The sequence below is a fragment of the Nyctibius grandis genome, chromosome 13 (genome assembly GCF_013368605.1).
Source record: "Nyctibius grandis isolate bNycGra1 chromosome 13, bNycGra1.pri, whole genome shotgun sequence".
Classification (NCBI taxonomy): domain Eukaryota; kingdom Metazoa; phylum Chordata; class Aves; order Nyctibiiformes; family Nyctibiidae; genus Nyctibius; species Nyctibius grandis.
The window spans coordinates 16,617,343-16,644,132 of NC_090670.1; the positions used below are offsets into that span (position 1 = coordinate 16,617,343).

The 26,790-nt window shown below is 41.9% G+C and overlaps 1 protein-coding gene across 2 annotated transcripts in view; it reads right to left on the reverse strand.

The window, feature by feature from the left end:
* Nucleotides 1-7,930: 7,930 nt before the first annotated feature.
* Nucleotides 7,931-26,790, reverse strand: part of TENM1 (teneurin transmembrane protein 1) — a 250,817-nt gene continuing 231,957 nt past the window's right edge. For both annotated transcript variants that reach the window (XM_068412163.1, XM_068412162.1), the window contains 7 exons: nucleotides 26,112-26,284; nucleotides 23,591-23,826; nucleotides 16,969-17,265; nucleotides 12,679-13,066; nucleotides 10,785-12,005; nucleotides 10,152-10,294; nucleotides 7,931-8,689 (listed from right to left, as the gene is read on the reverse strand). In XM_068412163.1, the coding sequence (XP_068268264.1) occupies nucleotides 7,931-8,689; nucleotides 10,152-10,294; nucleotides 10,785-12,005; nucleotides 12,679-13,066; nucleotides 16,969-17,265; nucleotides 23,591-23,826; nucleotides 26,112-26,284 (3,217 nt within the window). The remainder of the gene's footprint in view (nucleotides 8,690-10,151; nucleotides 10,295-10,784; nucleotides 12,006-12,678; nucleotides 13,067-16,968; nucleotides 17,266-23,590; nucleotides 23,827-26,111; nucleotides 26,285-26,790) is intronic.

The following is a 26,790-nucleotide window of genomic DNA, read 5'->3' on the forward strand; positions in this document are numbered from 1 at the left end:
AGTGATGCACTGAGTAATCGAGAACAACCAGCAAACTGGAGAACATTCTTTGCTTTTTGGATATTCTCTATGCTTGAAACAAAGCATCCCTGCATACAATTTAAAGAAAGAATTATTTTTGCATGTCAGTTTTCTGCTTTTCTTTACCTGTCCGTGTGGGTTTCCATGCTGCTGCTTGGGCTCCTGGGGAAGAAGTTTGCATCTACAGGACTCTGCAGCTGCACAGGGTTAACACATGGCTACCGGAGAACACAGAGTAAGTGCCTTTTACACACAGGGTTTAACAAGTGTGATGGCACTGCCTGAACTGGCAGAGAGTAGGAAACACTTTTGAACAGACTGGATGTCCTACAGCCCTCTTGTTTCAGGAGACAGTACTGTGTCTGCACTGCAGTCAAAGGGTGGTAGACATGGTCCGGGCTCCCTCTGCGTGGATTTGTGCCAGGAAGGCTTGTGTGAGCTCCTATGGGCTTTGGGAGGCACCCAGCCCTGGCCCAGCCTTTTTTGTGCGTGCTCGGTCTGCAAGGGGATGTAGCTGGTCTGGTTGGTATGTTTGTGCCACCATTAGTCACACTTCAACCCTCACAAATGGTCCTATCAAAAGAATGTGGTTCTCCTGTGCTCCCTTCCAAAGCACAAGACTAATAGTGATTGCAAATCGACTATGAAAATTTTATATATTATATATATATATATATTTTTTTTTTTTTTAAAAAAAACCAGCTCTTAAACATTGTATAGGCACCTTTGGGTTGCTCTGGTTAAATAATTCGTGCCTGTACTTCCACTTTCTTCTGCACAGCTTGGAAGAAAAGAAACGTTTCCTAAGAGGTAAAGAGGCTTTTTTCCAGAAACACCAGGCTACAGGCTCAGGAGAACAAACCAGACCAAATTCCACCAGACACGGCCACGCTGTGGCTCAACAGCAGGGTGAGAGGCACCGCAGCTGTTTGGGGCTGGCAGTGGTTCTGAGGCAGCAGCCACTGCCCTGCAAGGGTCTCAGTGCGTATTTGTATCTGCATACAGGATACTTACATGGAGGTACGTATCCTGTGTGTAGCCTCCTTTGCCTGCATGTTTTTTTAAAAAAAAAAAAAAAAAAAAAAATCCACCTCTCCACCCTCAACCTACTTAATTGATGGTATCCTGGATCCTGCCTTGTTTTCACCTCACTAAAGACAAGCAGGATGGGAACAGTGACAGAGCTAAATGGGCTGCAAGTGCAAGATTCAGCAAGATTATGCTGCTCCAAGCAGCGTTTGATAAGGCTGGAAGGTTTACCTTTCTTTTTTTTCCTCCCTTTTTTCCCTCCCCCCACAGTAAGTGTGGGTGTGTGGGGGTGTGTGGCTGTACACATGTAAGAGAGAGTGTGAGAGTGAGCCAGCACAAGCAATAAAACATTTTCTGTGAAGCACAACATGTTCCTTGTAAACCAGCAATGGGAACAAATGCACTAAATAAACAGCCCCATTGCAGCAGGGACTGGTGGGCAATAGTGTTGAAAGTGGTGACCATTTCAGTACATTGCTCAGTTCCTGCCTAAATGCAGAACACATTTAATTTCCAGTGACGTCCTGTCCCCTTGACTAGACATATCGTTTTACACTGTGTGTGCACGTGTTGCTCTGCACCTCCTTGTTACGTATGCTCGTTGGTTGAAACAAGAGTCTTAATACAGTGGCAGATCCAGCATGATTTGCTCTTTAATAAAAATATTCTAAAGTTGTTAATTATGACATAATTCAGCAGGTGTCAGCCATGGAGGTGTTGAACTGCCCGCTGCCAGCACAGAGCACACCACCTGTATGCACCCACTGCTTTACTGTCACTTCGGCCCATTGAACCTTCCCCTCCTCCGTTGTGCCTTAAATGTTTCCCGGCTTGCTGCGCATCTGCGGTGGCTGGTCCCTGGCTGTTCCTCTCTGGCTTTGGTCTCCTGCAAACCTTCCTTTCCCAAAGCCAATGGGACCTCCTGGGTGCTGGCAGAGAGTGTGTGTGACACCACCCCCCCCCCTACATGATGGTGGGGGGTAAATGTAGTGGGAAGCACTTTGCCCAAGGGCCGTTTCCTATAGAAATATCCTACTGATGTCAAGTGAATGCTGAGGCTGTCAGTGCTGTATGTGCAAATCCTGTGTCACAGAGCAGCAGCCGCTCGTCTGCTGTGTGCAGTGAGCTGAGGATAACTGGTTTGACTACGGCTGACTCCAGAAGTGCATTGTTCTTCTAAAAAATACATAAAATAGGCCAGAAGATGCCATTTTTGTTTAAAGCTGAGAATGTCATTTCAGTTTCTGATGTAAATTATTAAGACAGAGGCTTGTTTGTGGTGTTTCTTTCGGGTACCCAAGGGTCTGGAATTGCTGTAGGCTTAAACAATGTGGAAACAGAGAGAGAAGCTCATGGTACCTGTGGGACAAGGAGTCGATGTTTGGTTATGGGAACAGTAATATGGAAATTATGCAGATTTCATGCATTGACTTAGGTGTGAAGAGCTACAGGTCCTTTCAAAGAGCAGCAGCTGCATTCTGTGGGCATGACGTCCCAGGCTATGTCTGTATCACCTGCTTCTTCCTTCCCACCACCCCATCGGGCTGCAGCCCCACTGGGACGCAGCCCCTCGCTGCTGCGGTTGCTCTGCCCCTGTCCCCCCAGCCCTCCCGCTCCCCCTTCCCCAGGTGCTGCAGCCCCGCCTCTGACAGCTGATTTTGCAGCTCACAGCGGGACTCTGTGTCCCCTGCCCCAGCCCTCCCTGCTCTGCCTTCTCCCCAGCAAAGGCAGTGCCGCTCCTCTGCAGTGACTGACCCTGCCACAGCTCTGGTTTTGCTCCACTAAGCCCTGCCCTGCTCCCTGACAGACCTCCTGCAGCACTAAATCAATACTGTCTCCCAGGCTGGTTGTCTTCCGTTTTCTCCTAGAGCATCCCTTTGGCCTCGCTTCCTTCTTATCCATCCAGCACAGCTCTTCCAGCCTGAGCCCTCACGCTGGGTTATTGCCCAGCCCAGCTGCTCCGATCTGTTTTTCACCACGTAACCTTCCCTTTAGCCTTAAACGCTCCTTCTGCCCCTCCAGTTCACTGCCTCCTCCTCTCTGCTGCATGTGCCGGGCTTTCTATTCTTCCTCAAGCACACACTTCTGATACACACAGTCATTCATCATCATCTGTTTGAGGCAGCTCTACAGAATGTGCAGGTACTTAAACTTTGCTCCTCGTCCCCTACCACCACCGTTGACTTCACCCACTCAGTTCTTCGGAGTGCAAAGGCATTTAGCAGATTTTTTTTTCTCTCTCACATTTGTTGTGTTGAAATATCATAACCCATGCACAGAAACCACCTGTGATTTCACCTGCACTGGAACCTGCAGAGCTGTACGCATGAACTTGGGTGAATCAGACGTAAAATTAAATCTTGCTAGCAACTCCGTGTCCCCCCAACTTTTGAATGAACCAATATTGTCTGAAGCCCTTAGTTAGCTGTATAGAAGCACCTTGTACTGACACAACCAGAATATCCTAAATACATGGTGTAAACAAAGACAACGCCACATGCCATCAGTTTGCACCTTTATTTTTTAAAAATGAAATAGTCAAAGTACTTTCTTTTGCAAATATCGACACATCATAATATATTAACTTTTAATATTTACAGCGTGTTGCTGGGATGTTCTTGTAGAAAATGCATGCTTCTGGTCTGAAACCCAGAGCAAAATGCATCAGACCATTTAACTGCAGCCATATAACATAAACCTGTACAGTATCCAGTCACTACTCAGCACAGGAGTTAGAGCAGGAATAAAAAAATCGGGATCTATTGTTTCCTAGCAACGAGGCTGAGGCCATTATCACACAGTTGCTGTAAGATCAGAACCTCTAACTGGTGTCAGACAGAAACTGAAGATCTTGGCATACATTGTAAACATTTTTACTGTTGATGAGAAAGCTAAAACGGAACATTACTTTGACATATATCATATGCTATGCTTCTCTTTCTCATTTATTGACACTTCTGCCTGACGAGAATGAAGATTTTAATGTTTTATCATGGTTCATACAAGTAAAATACTGTCAAGGACACTATCTGATATACTAACATTTATTAAAAGGCTAAAGTTCACCACGAGATCTAAGGAAAAACTGGAAATTTTTGTCAAACACATTTCCTTAGACAAATAATGGCAGGTGACAAATGCCCAGACAAATCCACAGCGAGTCCGACCCCACCGGTCCCAGTTTCTGCCGAGAAGCGATTCCTCTGACAGTCAGGGCGCTTTCCACCTGGTCATGGTTTGTATCAAGGATGGGTTTAAAGAAGTCAGCATTTGACAGGGAAAACCCTTATGGCTGTCGGCAGCAGCCTGACGTGTGTCACCGTGTTGGATCAGCTGCGCTGCGGCGAACCCCCCCGAGCAAGCCTCCACCCTGCCAGGGATCTGTGCATCTCTTTTTGCTCAGGATAATCTAGGAGCTCCTCTGCCTAAACGGCTTTCACCTTCGGAACCGCACCTTGCCTCCCCGCAGCCCGGATCGCCAGTGCTCACCTCGGAAAAGCCGCTGGTCCGTACGCTGGGCCCCGGGGCTTGGCCGGGAGCGCAGGGGGGAGATGCCGGGAGCTTCGGGAGCGCTCGTGGCCAAAAAGAGAGGCCACGTCTGCCTAGCTAGTGTAAACCCAGAGGACGTTAGAGAGCTCAAACCAAACAGCTGGGGTGTGTATACCGAGTTGCACATCGACCGGTTCATATATATTTATTTGGCTATGTTCTACATAGATATCTATATATATATATATTTATACCTTTGAAATGTTCTATATTTGCTAAATAAATATGAAAGCAAAGGAAACATTACTTGTACACACTGTTTGGCTGTCATAAAAAATATAGCACATATTTCTCACGGTAGGTACTTTGCTACAGGATAGTGTGCAATAGTGGGTTTTATTTTATTTTATTATTTTATTTTATTTCATTTCATTTTTTTCCACTTTTAGAACCTTGTTTGCAGTGCAGAACACTAGCATCAAATTATCTGATCTAAATAACAGTAAAAATTTCCATGCCATTGTTTTTCTTTTTTGCTTTTTCTCATTTGGGTCTCTAGGCTATAGTGCAAAATAAAAAAAAAATAAATAAAAAAAAGAGAAAAACTACAAAAAAACAACACTGAGAAATTGGTCTAACTACTAGGAAAAACCAATGGAGACTGAAATGTTCCCTGCCTCCATCTGAGGTTGTTCATGAACAGGATGGTCCAAAGCTATTTGTTTGCTAGAGTTCTCACGAATCACTGCTGGCTGGCCCACGTGTATCTACGACTTCAGTCTCCAGTGCTCTTTCAGTAATAACTCATTTCTTTAGCACTGTCATCTCAACACAACATTTTTATTCAGTTTCCTAAATTTTGGAAAGTTTTACGATGAAGGCATTTTTTTGCTTTTGTAACCGGGCCATGTAATGTCACGTGATTCTTTATACATCCATATTCTCACAAGAAATACTGTTCAAAGACTGCACCCAGGAACTGGGAAAATGCCAAATCTACTTTCAGCGACAAACTTGTAACACATTTCACTCTTTGACCTTTTGGCATAATATGAGAACAACAGTAATCAAGGCAGTATTAAAAAACACAGCTGTAGGTAATACAAAGTGCATTTCCTGCATATAATACAAATATAACTTTAAGAAACTAAAGGCACAAGCTAACTAAATATGTATTACATACTAGAAATGCACAGTTCAAGGTAATTCTAGTAGCTTCAAATATTTGTTTATAATGGATATTTAAAGCAGTTCGAAAATGATTCCTCATTAGTGAATTGCAAAAAAGTATAATTGCTTAAAATATAAGTAAAATAGACTCTAATATTGACATCTTGGATCAGTGATAAAATACATCATCACGTTTATGAATGCACTCCCTATATACAATTCATAAATTATTCTTCCATTGATTAAAAGCATATTAGAGGCTCAAGGATTTGAAGGTCCATTTTTAGGCTGGTGTGGAGGTATTCAAATTCTCCGTGGTTGCATGGAAAATTACGGAAATCAGAGCTGTCAAACCTGGCTGTTGTCAGCTCCCAATTCTGTACATTAGTTAATGATGAGCCCGATCAAAATGGGTATGTGCAGATTTTGGTCCACAATTCCCCTTGGCTGAGGAATAGAGGGTGGTTTTAGGGGTCAGGCTCTCACTCAGCCTGATCCTGCACCCCCAAAGCTGCGCTGGCTCCCGGGGGAGCGGAAGGAGTTTGGGAAGAGACGCTAATGGTGCGAGGCTGAGCGCCGAGGCCAAACCCCTCGGGGGGCCTCAGGTCTCAGGTGCCAGTTCAGGCTCATCTCTAACTTTGGTACAGTCTGCTCCACTTGCCCAAAAACAAGGGAAAAAAGAAAACTGGAAAGAAAGGAAGAAAGACAAAGAAAGCACTTTGTTGTCTTCAGTAAATATGAGCAGAAAATGTGCAATAACATCACTGTTACGGATACACAGGCTCTATAACAAGACTTGTAGCTCCCTCTGAAAGTCAGTAAAGGAAATCTGCTTACCTGTCCCCCCTCCCCATGTGCCCTCCCTCCCCTCCCGATAATCAGGTCTTTTAATATGACAAGCTGAAAGAAGGATCACCTACTCTGCTATGAAATAACTGTGCCAGCAGCACATGATACCTTGGGAAATAAAAACTTTTGCCCATGCAATATAATGCTTTTCTATGTGCTCTAGATATTGAGCTGAAAAGTGAAGAGTCATCCCCAAAATGTTCTACGTTTATCAACATATTTACTATCCACACTTAGGTTCATCAACTCCCAACCCACCAAGCTTCTTCAGACTCGAAAAAATGACTACTACAACAGGGTTATTAATTTGAGATGAAAAGAACGCGATGCCTAAACCCAACAACACTGCAATTTCTAAATGATCTGTGAAAAGACGAGTCCTGGCCCCATGACTACAGGCAGGACTGACTCTGCACGGCTTTGCTGTTACTGCGCCATGTGGGCTCTCCCAGCTGGGTAACGAGGGTTGTCCCAAAAGCACTGAGTTAAAGCTCAGTCTGGAGCACACTGATGTCAGCGCTCCCAAAGCCCCTCTTTGGCCACCTCTGACACCTGACTGAAGCCCAGCAGTGCGGTGCCACCCTGCATCCCTCTGCCAGGAGGATTGGCAGCTCTATGTGTGCCGCTGGACTCCAGCATAACCCAGTGCTGAGGGAAACCTTGGGAGAGAGGCCCTCACGTGCAAAAGTAGATGCAATGTGGCGTTCATCACTGAGTGGCTGGAAGGTGGCTACAGCTGAGCAAAGCTAAAGGCCACAGGGGACAGCCTTTCTGTACCATATCCAGTACAAGTCGGGTTTCCCGTGTAGAAAATCCCTTAGATCAGAGCTGTGAGGAATGACATGGGCGGGGTTGGTGAGCAACTACGAAGTTCCCATACACAGTTGGATTCTGTATGCAATCCCTTAACTTATGGGAGATCTCACTGGGCTAAAAATTACCCAGTAAACATGGGTTGCAGAATCAGGCTCTGTAACCTTCTAAATAATCGGTGAATTATTGAATCAACAACAAGAAAAAATTGTGTTTCTTTAGAAGAAAGCAGAGCACGCTGCACCCTCCCCTACCCCGCAGGTGCGGTGTCACCCCGGGCACCTCGCACGCAGGTCGCGCTGCTCAGCTCTCAGGACTCTGCTTCTGAAATTTTTGAATACTGCCACACAAGAACTAAAAATCATCACTGTCATCTCTCAAAGAGTTAAACTAACAATATTAAAATACCATCTTCTGTCACATTTAAAGGCAGTTGGATATGTTTTTTTCCTTTATATTTATATATACAGAGTTCTGATCTAGAAAAACCAATACAATAAACCATTTTACGTTTAAAAACAGGCAGTCTTTGGTGACGCAAAGGCAGAGATTTTCTTTGTTACCTTCTGCCTATTTCACTCTGTCTCATAAAGTGAATATTATTGGCACTGTCAGAAAGTTCGAGATACTGCTCCACTGATAAAACAAAATACCCATCGTAGCCTTGTACCCGCCCAGTGCTTAAAAGCTGCTGTTTCTCTCCATCTGTCCATGCCCTAATACCTTCTTCCCCTTCCTGCAGCCGTCTCTGCTCCTTAGTCCAGGCCTGAGCCACGGCTCTCTGCCTGGCTACCTCTAAGACATGGTTCTTTTCTTCTTCCAGCGTTGTTCCATACCGAACGTTAAAGCACAGCGCGCTGTGCTGGAGCTGGATGTCAGCAAAGCGTCTAGTCCTCCCGTTGATCACAGAAGTCATCTGCGACACTGTGACGTTGACGCCATTCTCCAAGATGCGTCGTCCTCCAGTGTTGCCGATTAGGGCCAGATCTTCTTCCAAAGACCCCAGCTTGATGAAGTAATGCGTGTCTCGGCCCTCTATGGTGAAGTGCAGGTTCTCCAGATAGTAGGCGTTGTTGAGGACGGCAGCAATGCGCCGGCTGTCCTCGTTCGCCACGCCTATAATGTCAGCTGTCACTATACCGTCCTTTATAGCGAATTTGATGCCTTTTCCGAATACTGAAGGAATAGCTGCAAACCTTGGTTGCTTCACGCCCTCATAGCACTTGCCATCGCTATACCTGGGTGTCATGGGAAGCTGATCCAAGGATATAAAGTTTCGGAGTTGCTTTTGTAGTTCACACTGAATACCAAGGATAGTCTGGAAAAGAAAATACCAATAAAGTTTGCAGGAGAGGCATCTTGCAGTTCACTATAGTGTCTCACGGACCCTACTAATATCTTAATTGCTTCAAATGGATCTTCAATTTGTTTGTAAAACATCGTGCACACCTACAGAGCCTGGGTACACACACACACTTTCTAATTGTCTAAGCTATTGCTTTCTGAGCCTTGGACTCCTTAGTTTCTAGAAAACAGATGGAAAATGTGTTTATCACAAATGCTATTTTCGTATTTATTCTTCCTTTTTTTTTCTTCCTCCCCTCTTTGAATCGTTACTCTAATGGTTGGTCTTTCGACTTTCAGGTGTGGGGAAACCTGAACTCAAAGCTGTACTCTCTCACGATTCTATGCTTAGTCTCTGTGCGTCTAATTATGTCTTCTGTAAAATACCAATAACAGTTTTTATAGCCCATTCTTTAAGGAAAGCAGGCTGTGAAGGTCTCAAGACACAAGAACAACAGGAACCACGCAAACACATCAGATCTGTAGATCTTGCTCCCCACTGAGGTTGAAAAAACCTCACTCCAACCATCTATTTGTCTTTTAACACTATACCTATCGCTACACTTTTTCTGTGCCTTTGCAACAGCTTCTTTAGTACCTCAGTGACAGTTTTACATGGACCTGCTCCCACATCTGAAACGAGCTCTGACCTTCCAGCCCTCTGCATTTTGTGCAGCCATTTGGCACAGGAAAAGAAGGGTGTTAAATGCGATTAAGGTGAGCTCACAACACTTTATACTTCCTTTTCCTGCCTACGTTAGAGGAAAGGCATCTCTTCTCTCTCATCTTTGTAAAATCGTATTCCTTTGTTAACAGATGCTCGTATGGTCAAATGCAAGAGACGAACACCTGCTCAGAATATTGGTAGTTGGTCCTGTTGCAGTTACATTGATTGCTAGACCCTGACAGCTGCTGCATGGCGCTTCTTTACTGAAAATAAGCTCTGGAACAAGGCTGAGGTTTACAGATTCCCCTACAAATCCATAGCAACATTTCTGTTTTCCTGCAATAGTTATGCAGAGGTACAGACTGGTAAAGCTGTTTATACCCTCAGTGATTTTGCATCTCTCTTGGCATCTTTGCTAACAGAGATGAAAATCTGTGGTTTTAATTTTTAATTTCCACAAAATTTTTTGTAGCTTTTTCTATTTTCAAACACCTTTATCCTTTTGCCCATCCCGCCCCTCAAATTTGGATGGTTTCTCTGTAAACAGCTGCAAAGTTTCTTCACTGTGTTTATAAAAGCTTCTCCTTAAAACTCTCCTCTGCTCTGATGCCTGTACATAATGGGACATTAAACTTTCTAGCATTGTTAGACTCTTTGTCTTGCCTATTATGTTGAAAGATACAGTCACATTGTTTCCTTGACGTCCGGTATTTTCTAATCAAATTCCTTAGTTTAGCATTAGAAGCAGCTGAACAGAGTTTTTGCTAACCTTTCCAGGATCCCACTCTTGCGTTTTTGTTTGAAGCTGTAGAAGTTCATACGTTGTCTCCAAAGCTTCTATCTCTGGTTTTGGGAATCCAGGTAGGACGTTGTGCAACTGGAAACCAAACAGCTCTAGCCAGCTTCCAATGTCTACAAAAGAAGAAAAGGATGCTGGCAATAAGGCCCATAAATCCTAGAAAAAGTGAGGGTAGTCTGCAGAAATTCCAGCTACGCAGAAATAATGATTTCACATCAATTTATGTTTTCAGTACTGGTTACAGCATTTATTGTAGCAAACAAATTACTTGATTACAAAGCATAGCTATACTCAAATCAATAGTGTACCTTCTATCTATTTATAATGGGAAAAATTCAAATTAAGCTGCTTCCATTCTGCCTCTAATTTTAGCACTTAGAAAAGCTGCAGAAACAACTATTAATTGTTTTCTTGGTTACCATAAAGGCTACAGAAAACAGATCAAGCTCAGTAAGATGTTCTCTATTAAGGAAATTACTTCAATATACTTAACATTAGAGCCAAATAGTAACTTTGGATGTAAGTAAAAGATTTCTGGAGTCTTGAATCCATACCAGAATTTGATCAAAAGTTGTATTTTCATGAGAAACATGTTACTTTTACCTGTTGTATACTTAGCAACATCTTGGATTCTGCCAACTGGGTAATTATTTTCAAATGAGTAGAGATTAAATGGTTGTGGGACAGCATTCAGGTGTTTCCATATGTGATGATTTGGTGTCGTCCACCGACCAGCAATGACATCATAGTCCCGCTGACCCAGATGAACTAATTTAGTAAGAGAATCATAGAGCCCTCCATGAAAACCAATGATAACCTGGAAATCTGGATTAGTGTCCTGGTAGATCTCTCCATATGGGGTGTACAAAATTTCTTTTATGACTTGTCCCCGACTGCTAAATACAGCTAGAGGTGTTCCAGTGTTATCACAAGCAACATAATATTCTTCTCCACTGCTTAATTCCATTGCAATGAGATGACCTTGAAGATCATAATATAGGGATGTTATTTCCGAGCTAGTATGATTGTACAAGTGAGTAACTCTTATTGGATTGGAGAGATCAGCATAGAAGAACTGTAAGTGTTGTCCTAGGCTTGATTTGCTTGCAACTCGTCTTCCAAGACCATCATAACAGTATTGCACAGTCCAGCCAGACACTTTGTCATACGCTTTGTTCAGCAGACCGTTAGAGTTGTACTCAAAGATCTCATTGCCTCTTTGCCTGAGAAAACCATCTTCGTCCATTTTATATTGAATTTCTCCAAGTCTGGTAATGCGATCTCTCAGATCGTATCTCAGAGGAGTGAGGCGTGCACTGTTTCCGTGGCTCAGCAAGTTGATGTTGCCATTAAGGTCATAGCTGTAGCGCCACTGGGTTTTATCATTCACAGACACAGTCTGAAGTTGACCATCAGCATCATATTCATAAAAATATCTTGTTATATTGGCATCTACACCTACGCGTATATCACAGATCACCATACGACCCATATTATCATACTGGATGGTCATCCAGTAAGCGATGGACTTGAGAATTTCATATTGTACTTCAATCACCTGACCATTGGCACTAAAAATTTTGGTGTGTTTCATCACAGTGGTGGTTATAACTTGGTTTAAATCATAATTAATGACACTGAATTTCCCAAATTGTTCAGTCCTGCCAGAGACATCGACGTAACGGTACAGATCTATGGGAAGAGGCGTCTCGTTTATCATGGCCTGCATACTCGTGACACGGAAGTTGTTATAGCTGTAGTCAAATCTGGCGTTTACAAGCCCTTCTTCACTAAACCTGAAGATTTGGCGACCAATAAGCGGACCTGTCCAAAACAAATTGGGGAAAGAGGAAAAGCAAGAAAAATAATGAATTATGTCCACGGTACACTTACCCTACAGATCTAGCACAGACAGGCGATGAACTCAAATACACCCTTAAGCCTTATTGCTACTTCACTGTCTCAGAAAATACCATTAAATATGTTAGATTATTCTCTCACAAACCTTTATTAATGCTTCCTCTACAAAATATTTATATTTTATTAACATTTGTTTAAATGAATGCTATTTTATTCTTAATTATGGTTTCTACTTACTTGCAAGATAATTCTAAACTAAATTTATTTTATATGGTGATTTCTTTCCTCATATAAAAAGTCCTCTTGAATTTATGTTATATTATGGTATAAACAGGGAAACTTGAAAATACAAACAATAAAACAAATTGATTTAGTATTTAGCAAATATCCACACAGTGGAATAAAAACAATCAAACATTATAAGAGCTATTCCATACCAAGCAATAAAAGGAAAACTGTATTTCAAATGGGGCAGCTATATATGCCTATGGACACAGACATAGAGATATACACACATATTTTTCTATTGAAACATAAAATATAAGAACTTGTAGACATAAAAATAATGGAATTTCATGCCAGGTAAGTGCAGGATCAGGGCCAAAAACTTTAGCAAAGTAGTCACAGTTACACAAACCTGTTTGCCTGTATCTGATGGTACAGATGAACCCGTCATGCATTAAATGTATTGTTTTAATAACCCCAGAAGATTCCTCATAGGTGAACGTGACTTGAGTAGTATCATAAAGAATCTCGGAAAGTCGGGACTGTTTGGTGTATTTGTAAAGGACCCTGCGTCCTGTCCCAGGATATAATGTTTGCAGAAGCCGTTCGTCTCTGGTGACATCCTGTATGAAAGCCGCATTGCTGTCCGGAGGGGTATAGATGTTGCGGTAGTACCCGACGGACAGCATGGTTTGCAGGGCATGGCGCACCATGCTCGGCATGGTGACCGAGAGCAGGTAGTCGGACTGGTCGTACTCAAAGATGTAGCGGCGCTGGCTGGGCAACAGGAGCATCACGGACTGCAATCAAACAGGAATGGCAGTGTAAGGGCTGATCAAGCAAATGATTATTCATCTAGTGAGTGCCTGAAGGTTAAGGAAATGCTGAAACAACCATCCACTCTTGTAGTTTGCTCTTACTGTCTGTACAATTCCAAGTGAAGCTTTCAGCTCCAGGAGACCTGGCCAGCAAGGTGCTACAAAACAGGAGAAGAATAAGTCTAGAGGTAAGGACCTCCAAACTGGAAGGCAGATGTGGCTCTCAGTAGCATTTCAGCCTCATGCTGACTTGCTATGTTGCTTTGAAATATTTAGGTCATCCTCCCAGGAAGTAAAAACAGAGGGAACCTCTTCCTCACACACAGGCAGAGCATCTGCACCAGCAGATGTTTCTAGGGGAGGTGGAAAGGGGAAACTTTCAATAGTGTGTACAAGGTGTTTAGCATTTATTGGCACTCTGCATATCTCTAGCATAGACCTACTCCTTTTTCTATATGTCTTCTATTAAATGCACGTTGTCCCAGAGGTCACAGTATCTCCGTGCTTACAGATGGACGAAAACAGTCTGCAGGTTCTTTGGTGTGATGACTTCTGTCTCTGGTTTTTAATGTTTACAAAGAATATAATTTCTACATAGGTACTTGATATTTGCCCTGTGTAGGTTAATTGTGGCTGATCAATGAAATCTGGTTTGTTTGTTTGGCAAATGAATGTGCAAGCATGGCAGATATTTTTCCTTGCAAATTTAAAGTTTGGGTTCTATAAACCTGCCAGGCACACGAGCAAATTTGTTAGGCTTCTGCATGATTGAGACATCACGCAAAACAAAGTCTTATGAGGAACAGTGTGACTGCTTTTTCATAGAGCATTGGGGAAAGATATCAGAAAAAAAGGCTTTTTCTTTCTTCAAGCTCAAAAATCTTCTCTGGGAAGAAAAACATCGAGAGCTCAGCCCTGCAATGTGTTAAGTAACATTGGCCCTGAGCCACTTTGCTCTGACAAATAACACAAGTGCTTATTGAAAGGACCAAAGATAGGCTAAGCCTTGGCCATCCCCTCTGCATCCCCGGCCCCCCGCCCTCCCAAGATGTATTTCTTCCTGCCCTTGGTGAAAGACATCTGTCACCTGTACGCAAGCCAGACAGCACCAACACACGCCACTCGCAAGTTATCCGCTGCCAACGGGTGAAGACAGACCTTTACACCGCGCCTTTTCTGATCGCGTTATTGCTGGTCTGCCAAGCATTTCTAACACGCATGGTGTTTATTTTGTTTTCACCTTCAGTCAACAGTCCCCAGTCTGCAGTAAACCACTGGCTGAACTCTCTCCTAGCACTGATGTGACGCCTCTGTCTATATACTGCTCCCGGGCCTGTTTTTAAGCTGTCTGCCATTGACAGAGTATGAATAACAAGATCAGAAACTTCTCTAATACAACTTTAGTGCCCCTGTGTGCCATTTTTACAGCACTTTGTGGCTTTTCCACTTTTGTTCAGGATAGTAAAAGGATAGACAGTACAAGGGTTGGAGACTTAGTATCCTCTCTAGCCTATTAGAGCATACAATAAAGAGAAAAAAAATTAATTTCCAATTCATCCTAATAATATTACAATAGATTTTTCAACTCTTTGCACAAATTGGGTTCTAATTGTTTTAAAGGATTTCAGAGGGTAGCTCATAAAACATCCAAAAAGCTGTCATTTCATAAAAGCAACCAGAGCCTGGTCAACCACGTAACGATTGATGCCGCGTGGTATATTGAGACAAACAGGCAGCGGCAATGACTCAGAGCTCTGCTGGGAATATGCAGGCATGCTGCGCATCACCACTAGATGTCATTTCTGTCCAACATACACACGCAGCCGCTCATCTATTTTGTCTGGTGGCAAACGGCAGGATTTTGGAAGTAAGCTTGGAGTATTCAGGAGATTTTATAACACCATTCACTAATTGAAGCAAGTGACCAAAACAAGAGGAATTGAATCTCACCAGTAAAAATTATTTATAGTGCTACTATCATTGTGTTTTTTAAAACATGAATTATTTGGGCTGATTTTGGAAGGGGTAGAGATATTTGAAGATGTACAGTTAACTCATCAAGTGCTAAAAAATGAAGAATTAAATAACTATGAATTGGAAGCGAACTATATAATTGATTTTTTGATAAAAGGAATCATTGGATCTTATGAGGTTTCAGACAACCTTTAGCAATCATTACATAATTAACACAATGAGTTATTGACTTTAATGGAGCCACAAAACGATATTTCAATGTCTAATTTTGACAGCGAATTCATCTTTCTTTGGCACAAGGAACAAACAGTGATGAAAGTACATTAAATAGCTGGGAGATTATGTCCATGGTGTGTATGACTTTCAATAATTTTAATGACAAGTTACAGCATAACCCAAGCCTGCTGCTACCTGAACCAGTAAACTTTTGCTATTTGCTTCTACAAGATCAGGATTTGGCCACTTGTGTAGAATTCCAGCGTAACAGTTTTAAGTTATATGACTTTATTTATAAACTCAGCATAAACTAAGAACAGACAAAGTGGTTTGGAAAGATAAGAAGCATACATCTTTCCAAAATTATGGTCCATTAAGCCCAAAGAAAAAAATAAAGATTCCTCCAAAAGGCACATTGCCCAAATATTTGAAAGCTGTACTAAATGCCTGTTTACTTGCAAATTGCAGAAGACCATACAGACAAAAGAAGCCCTGACAAATTTATCTGAACCAAACTTCTGAAGCTTCTAGGGTTTGCCAATCTTGTTAACATGCGCAAGAACCATACTGCATGAGGACAAGGGAGGAATCACATTTTTATGCATTGTCCAGTCTCAGTCAGTTTTTTCTCTGGGTTAGGTTTAAGTTTTTTGAGGATCAAGCTTAAATACATTCAAAATAAGTACAGCAAAGTTTATCTTAAAAGTACACATTTGGAACTTCTAAATATATAAATAACTTCAAAGTCATTGGATTTCCTGCGTGTAATACCCCTATCAGTTTTACCTCACCTGCCCCCTCCTAGCTTTTCCCAGTGGTTAACAGGTTCAGAGAAAATGTTCTGCAAACTCAGGGTATATTAGATAGTCCAAGTTGTTGTTATTTAAAAAAAAAAAAAGGTTAAAAGGACACTTTTTGAATACAATTTCACACTAAGTTCTGAGAGCTTTAAAAATACAGATTGGCTTTTTGGTTTTGAGAGACAAGACCAAGTGAGATGCTTCTACAGATGAAGGAGAAGCTGTTCTTCCTTAGTCTGTACAACACTCATTCCCCCATTTTGTGACCATTACCTACAGACATAAATGAAAATTACAATATTCAGGTAGTTTAGACACAAAGTCACTACAAAAGCAGAGCAATAACTCATTTCATATTAATGTTCCCCCCCTGCCCTGCAAATAGCCCTCATAAATACTGAAGTAATTTTTCTCCTCACAGGATCAATCCCTTTTTCACGGCACAGCACTGAATAGGTGCAAGCTTGTATTCACTGCCTCATAATTTTGGCTTAAAAGAGCTGTGTTTGTGGGAAGCTAGGAGTTCCCTTTCAGTGTTATATTTTTGACTATGTTATACAGAGTAGCAACCTGCTTTTCAGCAGTGAGTGTGTCCTTTGTTCACTTGAACTTGGACTGGGACCAAGAAGTCATTTTTACCTACCAATTAAACAAATCTGAGGTGCTGATAACTTTCTTCAGAACCAAACTATGGCAGGTTTGAACAGCTGACATGTAGGTTTAAGCATGTCTGGAGACATTTTTACCTAGTTATGTAATTGTATGCATTTTCCATTTAAAAAGTCTTAAATACTGTTGCAAAAGGTAGGATTATAACACAGTTCACAACATAATATCTATATCAAAACAAATATTTTTGCCTTGGTACAACAATTCACTTTTTAAATGACTTACCTTTTCTAAATATGTGTAACTCCATATTTTACCATCTGCCCATGTTCTGGAAATTATGTTCCCACTTGGATCATACTCCATCTTTTCAGTCCAGGTTCCTCTTTGGATATAGGTTACTAATCCAGAATGCGAATAAGTGATATTGACCTCATTGTACTTGCTGATGGGCGACCATAAAACTGGGCGTCCTGTCTGGTCATACATAATCCGAAGAGTGAATTTTCGATGATCATCATAAATCTTTCCTGTTCTGGTTATATGATCGAAATCAATGGAGAGCAGGTTTCTGTTGTGGGCCTAAACACAAAGGTAGGGTAAGGTAAGAAAACAATGCATCTTAATTACACACACCACAAACATTTGTGTGTCAGCTCTAATCAAAATGGCCAATGGTTTAACATTATGATGGAAAATTTAGGCCTTATTAAAGACGAGAAAACAGAAAAATATTCAGATGAGAAACAGGAGGACCAAGAACCAAAATGCTGCTTGCATGCAGTGTTATTACAACTTTGCATTACAGGATGCTTCCGATTTCCATGTGCTAAACCCTCACCTCTGCTCTCACCTTTTCCTAAGTTTTTCTTCTTTCTTCTCAACTTTCATCTCTCTGTTGATGGAGTGTTTGATTCCAGCCAAAGATGTGTAGTTAAGCCCACAAATTAACAGATATCTTATCTCACATCCTCTCTCTTAATCTCCATTAATGTCAACAAGTCAGCTACTGCTCTGGGATAGCCCACTCCGGGTCGCATACCGATGCCGTGAAGGGAAGAGCTGTGCTTGCAGCTCCCGAAGCCCCTGCTCACCCGCGTCCTCATACCTCTTCAGAAAGCCACCCCACTCCCAGAGCTCGTGAAAGCCGGCGGCAGCGGTGCCTGGTGCCAGCCATATTCCTTGTTGCAGCTCTCTCGCCACATTTGGGACCTGCAACATTTGTTAAACGCATTGTGTCCAACGGACTAACAGAGTGACTGTGCTACGATCTGTTAACATTTATGGTCCAACAGGAAAATGCAGAGGGGCAGCCCAAATCTCAGTTTGAAATCAAGTTCAAAGCTGAGCCAGATTCATGAACACAAAATATATTTATCCAGTGCTTTCATCATCTGCCTCCTTCGATCATTCAGTCACTGGGCAATCACTATTAAATGCCATTGAAATCAGAGATATAATTTAGGGAACCATAAAACATCGTTCATTGACTTTTTTTCCAGTTCAATGCTCAATGTGCTTATTGTATTAACCTACTGCATTTTATCTAATCACTTGTATTAATCTCTTCCAATTAATAAATTCCTTACAGCAGAGACGGTGTCAGTTGCAGGTGTTAGCACAGCACACAGCACAGTGCTTGCTCCTCACTGAGACCTGGAGGCATCGCCGTAAAGTACACGGTGAAGAAAATCTGTTTAATAATTCAAGCTGTGATCATATGGTGGTAGTGATTAGAAAGAACTTTTTTTTTTCTTTCCCCTTTCTGTTTTTAGATACAAAATAATTTGAAAATCTAGAAGAAGCAGGTGTTCTTTCTTCAGCTACCATTCCTGGGGTTTTATATACACACATGTCTAACTTTAATAGTGTTCATTTACGATAGCTGTAAAATACCTATATACCCCTGCAGACTGCTGTCACTATTACAATTTATGCTCTAATGATAGTCAAGGAGCCCAAGTAAAATGTGATGCTCAGTTCAACTATATTTGCTTGTATACAGTCTGATGGATTAAGTTTATTATGATATATTTCTTTGCAAACTTCTTGCAGTTTCTGAAAACAAATCCTTTTGGTGGTAAAATGGTAAAATAACTGAAAAGCAAGCAGGGGATATACCCTGGCTCATATTCACTTACTGTCTATGTACATATTTAATGTTCTTATTCCTATTATTATTGTTACTGTAGAATGCAGTTAGGAGAAAGGGAAGTCTTGAATACAAATTGCTTGCAATCTAAATTTCAGGGACGACACAGCAAATAAGAATGAAAACCAAACAGAGGCAGAATTAGCAGCGAAGTGCATAGCAGCAGTATTTGAAAGCTCACAGAGTTAAAATAAGGTTTGGGTGGATGCCATTACTTCCCTTATATTCTACTTTTTATGTCTCATTTGTTTACTTTCTTATATTAGATTTCAGTTAAATTTGACACCCTTCTCAAGGCAAGACAGGACAATGCGTGGGTAGCAGGTCTCATTTCAATGTTGTCACTGAAAAGCTGATTTTAAATCCCAGTGGCTTCTTAAAGATGACTCCTCCACTGTACACACACTGTAGTAAGGAGCCCCTGTGAGAGGCTGGAGCTCATGTGTTCTGTTACAAGCCAGGGAAAACTGGTTTCTGAAAGCAATGTCAGGTCAGAATTTCAGCTGACGAAAACAGGGAGAAAATTCAGCTGACTTCAATAATAATGTCAGTAGCACATAAAAAGATATATTTATTATCTATTTTTAAACACTTGTTGACTCTACTTCCATTAGTTTTATAGCAAGAAATTTCGCAGTGTAAATAATCACGTAAATGTGCACTTCTCTTGACTTTTGTTCTCCAACCTAAACTGTCTGCAATGTGTAAATCAGATGAGATGATTGCATTATTTCCTTGTCTATGTTTTGATTTGAGCCAACGTGAACTGATACACACTGGCAGAGGATTTGGTGCTATCATTAGAACTTTCTGTAAGACTGGTAAATAAAGGAAGATGATTTGCTAAATGCAATAATAAACATAGCTGTCAAAACCTGTATCTGCAGGACTTCTGAATTGAGGCCAGTGAATTACTTCCTTTTTTGTTATTAAAAAAAAAAAGGCAAAAATAAGTAAGACTGGCCAAGCATTCAATTTTCAATTTTGTAGATATTCAGTTATAAAACCTGGACTGCATCCAATGCCAAGTTCCTCTAAGTTATGCAAAAGACAGGAGGGAACAGAGCTGCATTCTAATCGGTATGTTACTATGCATCATGCTCATTGGTTTTAACAACAGCCTTTGCTTCATTTTAGAAGTCAATTAAAATAGCGGTTCAATTGATAATAAGATTGATGTTAAAATGCCCGATTGTACATAGATTTATTATTAATATAAAATGCATACATGCCTACAGATTGTTTTATATACTTTCAGGAAGTGCCAGGGCAGGCAGTTCTTCACTTAAAGGAAACCTGTGATTAATTCCAATTTCCCACATTGATTTAGAGACTGAGATAAAAGTTAGATGTCTGTTTAGCATTTCAGTTAACTTACTTCTGCTCTATTTCTAGACCAGGGAATTCACACCATGCAAAAATCCCACTTTTTAAGACACGTTTACGGCGTTATTCAGAATGTGCTAACAGTGGCCTCTTTCCAAAACTGGAAATAACACTAACAGTGTGACATGCTTTCAAGATGGTTGCTAATTGTGATTAAGAATTAAAAATGTTAGGACCAGGGAGAGCAGGAAAAGCTTTCTTCTCTTCAGCTAGGTCATCCTTTATCTCATCCCCATTCACCTGCCTTCTAATTTATACCTCTTAGCACTCAAAGCTGTTTGTTTCAATGATAGTATCAGGACTGATCTCTAAGTAACATCTTTAGACCTCATTTCTATGCTTTTTTTTTTCCCCTTAGAAAACTCTTCCATTGTGCTTTTTTTTTTTCTTTAACAGGGCTCCTGCAAATCTGTTCATTTCCATTGAGAACTGGTCCAATCCCCAGAGCTTTTCTTTACATATATTTTCAAAGTTCAGCACAGTTCTTTCTGCCCTACATTGCAAGCTTTCTAACACACTTCCTATTGTGCCAGTCATGGCATATTAAGTGTTCAAAAACTTTCTTTTAAAAATATAACTCACTAGAAGTTTTCAGAAGGTCTCACCAGAACCTCATCCAGCATAAGGGCTTCTAATGATGCTACATTTTTTTTTTTTCCCCCAGCACCACTCAAGGATCTCTCAACAGTATGCCCTAAATCCCCTTCATTATTTGGTGTACTGCTTCAAACACGCTGTATGATGGTATTTTTGCCTCTGCTGTCCTGCATATTTCCTTTAATCATGAAGGAAAGATAGCTGCCTCTGGGTAAATTCTGCCGCTCCTTTGCCTTCCTCGCCAGCTGCACTGTTCCAGCTCCTTCCACCTCCACTGTCTCCCTACTCCATCAGCATCCCACGCGAATGTCTCACTGCTAAAGCTGAACTCCAGGACCAGTATATTTCACCTATTCTCCAAAGTCCTTCTTATTGGTACTAACAGCCTCAACAGTCCATGTGTCCCTTTCTCTTGTGCCTATTTACATGGTGTATCCTATGTGCAGAACTTTTGGAAGGGCAGAGAATATAAGACAGCAGCATATCAAAATCATTCCTATGCTTCTCCTTCGCCTTCCATCCTCTCACTGGATGAAGGTGAGGGGGGAGAAGGAGGAGTACATGGGTGGTTCTATGCATCAACAGACTGATCTAGAGGTAGGTCAATCAGTTGAGCTCCGAATAGCTTCAGTGTTGCAGTATTTCAATGAACATTTTATGCCTTCAGCCAGAATCCATTTAATCCTTTTGTGAATTTCCTCCTCTTTTTTTGGCAGGCAATACTAAGGATCATGCAGAAGCAAGTGAAAATATGAATTAAAAAAACCTGTAATCAATTTTAACAATAGGAAGTACAAACCGCATAAAAGGAAAACTGTGCAGGTTGAATTAGTTATATTAAATATAACTGTCATGAACAACTTGGCCCTGGCAACGTAAGCAGAATGGATGACTGACTACATCCTTTCTGTTTAAGACATTTATTATGTAAGATCCCTAAAAAAAAAGTGCCATACAGTTATTTAAGCACAAAATTGCACAGAAACCAGTTGAGTAGGTAATGTGAGCCATGGAGGAGCTGCGATCCTGTCACCTTAACACGTTTGCCACTGTAGTAAGCTGAGTTCACAGAATCACAGAATCAATCAGGTTGGAAGAGACCTCTGGGATCATCGAGTCCAACCATTGCCCTGACACCACCACGTCAACTAGACCATGGCACTAAGTGCCATGTCCAGTCTTTTCTTAAACACATCCAGAGATGGTGACTCCACCACCTCCCTGGGCAGCCCGTTCCAACGTCTAATGACTCCTGAGAAGAAATTCTTCCTAATGTCCAACCTGAACCTCCCCTGGTGAAGCTTGAGGCTGTGTCCTCTTGTCCTATCGCTAGTTGCCCAGGAGAAGAGGCTGACTCCCACTCCACTACAACATCCCTTCAGGTAGTTGTAGACTACAATAAGGTCACCTCTGAGCCTCCTCTTCTCCAGGCTAAACAACCCCAGCTCCCTCAGCCATTCCTCGTAGATCAGACCCTCCAGACCCTTCACCAGCTTGGTGGCCCTCCTCTGGACTCGCTCCAACACCTCAACATCCTTCTTGAAGTGCAGGGCCCAGAACTGGACACAGTATTCAAGGTGCAGCCTCACCAGTGCCGAGTTCTAGAAGAGTTGCCTCCCTAGACAGGGCTATGAGGACTCACACCATGCTACAGAGGAGGCAGCCAGAAGATGGGCATGAAAAACTAAATGAAACTTTTCCCCACTTGCAAGATCCTAATAAAGTAACTGTGACTGTCAAATCTGAAAGATGTCCTTTCAAATGAGAGTTTCGCACACAGTGACCAGTCTGACCAGATCATCCAAGTCTCGTGTTTCTGATTGATCAGCACAGTTGAAAAGCAAACAGATGATACACTTTTAAAAAATATGTAGGATCTCATAACCAAAAGACAATCCAGAGATTTTAATAACCATCTCTATATTTTCAAAGCTAACAGATGTACATTCAGAGATAATACCTATCCAGACAGGTTGTAGTTAATAATGCAATATTTTTAAGGCTAAAATTCCCAGTTGTACTACTGGTACAGGCATTTTAAGGGGTATTCATGTGAAAAACAGAACTGATTTAATAAAATACCCTGTTCTGCAAGGTAGCAGTCTCTTTGAGCCTTAGTGTTACCTAATTAAATACTGAATGTTGACCATCTGTCATTGTAATCTGTGAGTTCTCCTCACAGATAAATATAAACCATGGATGCAATGTTAAAGTAATTCTTTATAAGAGCCAGAGGGAGTGAGGGGGTTTGAGAGCGAGTGGTAGAGGGCAGAATACACAGACTGTCTGGATACACAGGGAGGCTCTACATCTCTCTGGCTTGCAGGAAACGCCCTGGCCAGGACACCCAAGGTGTGCCCTGTGAGACCCTCTGCCCCAGGCAGAGGCTGGCACCTGTTATTTCCCCCAGAAGAAAGAGGGTTGATAGATCTGAGAGGCAGAATGTGGCTCCAACTCTGCTGCTGTGCCACAGTAACTACGCATAGTCCTTTGCTCACAGCTTCTTCCAAAGCCATAATTAAGTTCTTAGTTGAAAATGAAGAGGAAGAAAAAAAGTAATTATGTCTTGAGGTCAAGTCTCACAACGAAAATCAAACAGAGATCAAACATCCCTGCAACTGTCAGAGGAGTTTGGTTTTGAAATTCATGGCTGGGGCCCACCATTGATATAAACTTTCCACTGCTCTTCTTATGAAGTAGAACATTTCAACATGATTTTAGTTCAATGGCTTTCAAAGGGAACGCTGCACTTTACACAAGAGGAAGCCTTACCCTTAGCCTTCTCTCAAACGTGGAGATATTGCCTTTGGTCTGCTCCCTCCTTTGCCTCCATTCGATGAGATTTGAGTTATGCTCTCCAGGAAGGGAGATATTGCACTTCCCTAAAGTGGGGCTGACAACCCCTGCTAGAATATGAGGCTCCGTGTTAAGCGTGATTTCCATTCCACTGGCAAAGGTGACTCTCAGAGACCCATCTGGGCTGACCCGGTAGATATTTTGCGTGTTATCTGTCAAAAAAACAACAACCAAAACCAGGGAACAGAGAAAAGTTCAGATCTCCAGATACAGGAAGCAAATGTTAGGTGCAATAGGGCTTTGTTTGTCCCTAGGTTACAGACAGCTCAACATACACTAACTGCAGTGTGATTTTTGCAACCTGTAACCTCCAGGCCTTCCCACGTCTAAAGAGCTTTTCATTACATCGGCCTGATGATTTCCATTGTGGTGGTCTCCTGCAGCAGGAATAAAGAGTTTTTTATTTCAGCCTAAAAGTATGTAAATCCATAGGCTGGGTTTTGACCACTGATATTCTGACGATTTTAGCACATCGGGATCTGTTAACAGAATAGCGTACTGCTTGAATGACTGCAGTGAGTATCTGAGGTCAAGCATGAAAGCTGTTTTAAAAATGTCTAGGATGATGGCCAGTCTCCCATTCTGTCCCCTTTCCCTGTATCACCATGCTAAAACCTTCTCCTCTTCCCCATTAGCAGCAGGACCCTGGGGTAGAGGCACAGTGACCTGATGCCTGGTGCAAAGGCCCACTGGGAAGTGGCTGTTGGCAGAAAAATGAAAGGGTGGCAGCAGTGGGCTGCTGAGTGCAGCTGGGATGACCTAGCACAGCCTCCTCCTCCTCCCCAAAACTGTCAGCAGCATGCAGAGGGTCTGAAGCAGGTCTCCACCAAAAGGATGGAAATGCACACAGCCACTGCACGCTCCCTTTCTCTTGCCTGGGCGCTGTCATTCCTCCACGGCAGGCAGAGCTGTGCCACATCACCTCGCATTTGGTCCGGCCAGGGAGGAGGTTACGCAGGAGGTTACTGTGGCTCAGCTGCCAGGGGACAACTCCATCATGAGCCTGAATGTTTAGTGCTAAGAGACAAAGTGAAAGCCTCACCCTTAAAATGCAATTGAATACATACCAGCTAGGGACTATAGAAAGCAGCCTTTCTTTGAAGCTGGTCCACACAGAAGTAACTGGTCCAGCTCTTGAGACATGAATATGTGGAAAATAGTTGGGTATGTCAGAAAGTGAAGATAATAGGCATTACATTAAAAGAGACTCTGTGACTCAGATGTAAGGATACCACGTGTGGTTGGTTGCTCACAGGGTACTTTGTGACAGTTTCACAGAAAGATGGAAATATGCAAATTATATGAATTAATAAATACAATAGGTATAATAATAACTACAGCTGTTCGTTTCTGGCACTGCCGATAGTGCACTAGCACTTTCCTGAGACAGAATCTGGTAGCATACCAATTTGGAGGAGTTTCAGATTTAAGGACAGACATACAATCAGGCGGTCAGTAAATGATGCAGAGAGCAGATGGTGTCACATGGACAGAGGCTAACAGGTGATACAACAACATAATATAATTATTCCCACTTATTCAGTGCTGTGTCTGCAATGCAACAGTGAAGAGGAATGAGTATCTGGTAAGGTGAGTTCTACCGATTTTTTTTCTTACAGATCAAAAGCTGAGAGGAAGAAAAGTTCTGTGACTAGCTCAGAGTTACAAAGCTTTTCTATAGCAGACCTGGAAGGAAAACAGAGAGCTATTTCCCAGCACCTGCTCTCTCAAAGTGTGAACAATCCACTGACAACCAAAAAATCAATAAGTAGAAAAAAACTTGGATTGATTGAACTACATAAAACCAGAACTTTGGTGATGAATCTGCAAAATCTGGAGGAGGACATTGGGGCGCTTCCATTAGACAGAGAGTAAATTCTTCTTGAGAGATACGGTATTGCCAGGGAAATACTGTGGTGTCTACGGGGGTTGAGTCAAAATCTCATCCATCCCCAAGGCAGTCACCAGCAGAGGTGGTTCATGCTTTCCTCCTTCCTCCAAGTGCTGCCACCAGGACACAACACTACCAGAAAGAATTTATACCATTGGCCAAATGAGGCATTTCAGTGCTAAAACATCACTGGAGCATGCCATGGGCAGTATTTCTCAGAATAACAAAGCTCAGTCTATTATAGGTCAGTCTAAGTCCTCCAGATACTTAAGTAGAAAGTAGCATGTAAAGCCTGGAGACATGGGAGATTTCAGTAACTAGAATTTATCCATGGGACTCTTCTAGGAGGAAAAGAATTCACTCGTGGTTTGTTTCTAATTGGTACCCCAGGAGAATTATGAAGTACCTAGCTATTTGTACTGAAGCAAGGAAGAAACAAATGAACTAATTCTAACGTCTTTTTTTGGCAAACAGTTAGGAATGCAATAATATCTAGAGTTTGAAACGTAATGATTAGGGAAGAAATAACAGAAATGCTTTCATTACCTTGTTTTAAAGTGTATATTGTAGAGGTAGCTGAGAAGTTTGTGGCTGTGATTACATTCTCTCTGTTTGAAGTATCAAGTTCTACTCGTGTCAGTTTTTCAGCGTCGCTGTGGAAACTGCTGACTTCCCCGGTCGGGAATGTCGCGTTGGTCAGATGGCCATCAGAGTCATACCTGCAACACATGATGTTAAAGAGCCATGAAAATACATCACTATTGTCTTGTAGATACTCTTAAAAGAAAAAAAAAAAGGGAGGAAAAAGTAAGAAGCATTGTCATCACTGTGCAGTAAGTAAAAAAGGTAAGAATTTGTGCGATTATTTACTCAAAATACATTCATTCCCTAATCCCAGTTCCTGCCTAGACTCCTTTTCACTGGTGCTGAATAAATTATAACTGGGAACAGTATGAGATGCTACCTACATCATTCAGCTTCTGCCAGAGGTCTCAGCGCTGCGCACAGAGGGCTGGGGTTTCACCCGCCGGGCTGTGATACAGGAGGGAGGCCACTGGAGGTCACTCGGCATCCAGGCAACCCGCGCACCCCAAAAAGGCGTGTTCTTCCCCATAAGCTTAAATAAACCCAATTCTTAGATTCTGCAACACTCAAAAACTGCCTTCTGTTGCTGACGTGTGAAGTACATAATATGAATGGTGAATTTAAAAAGGGGACCTAAAGC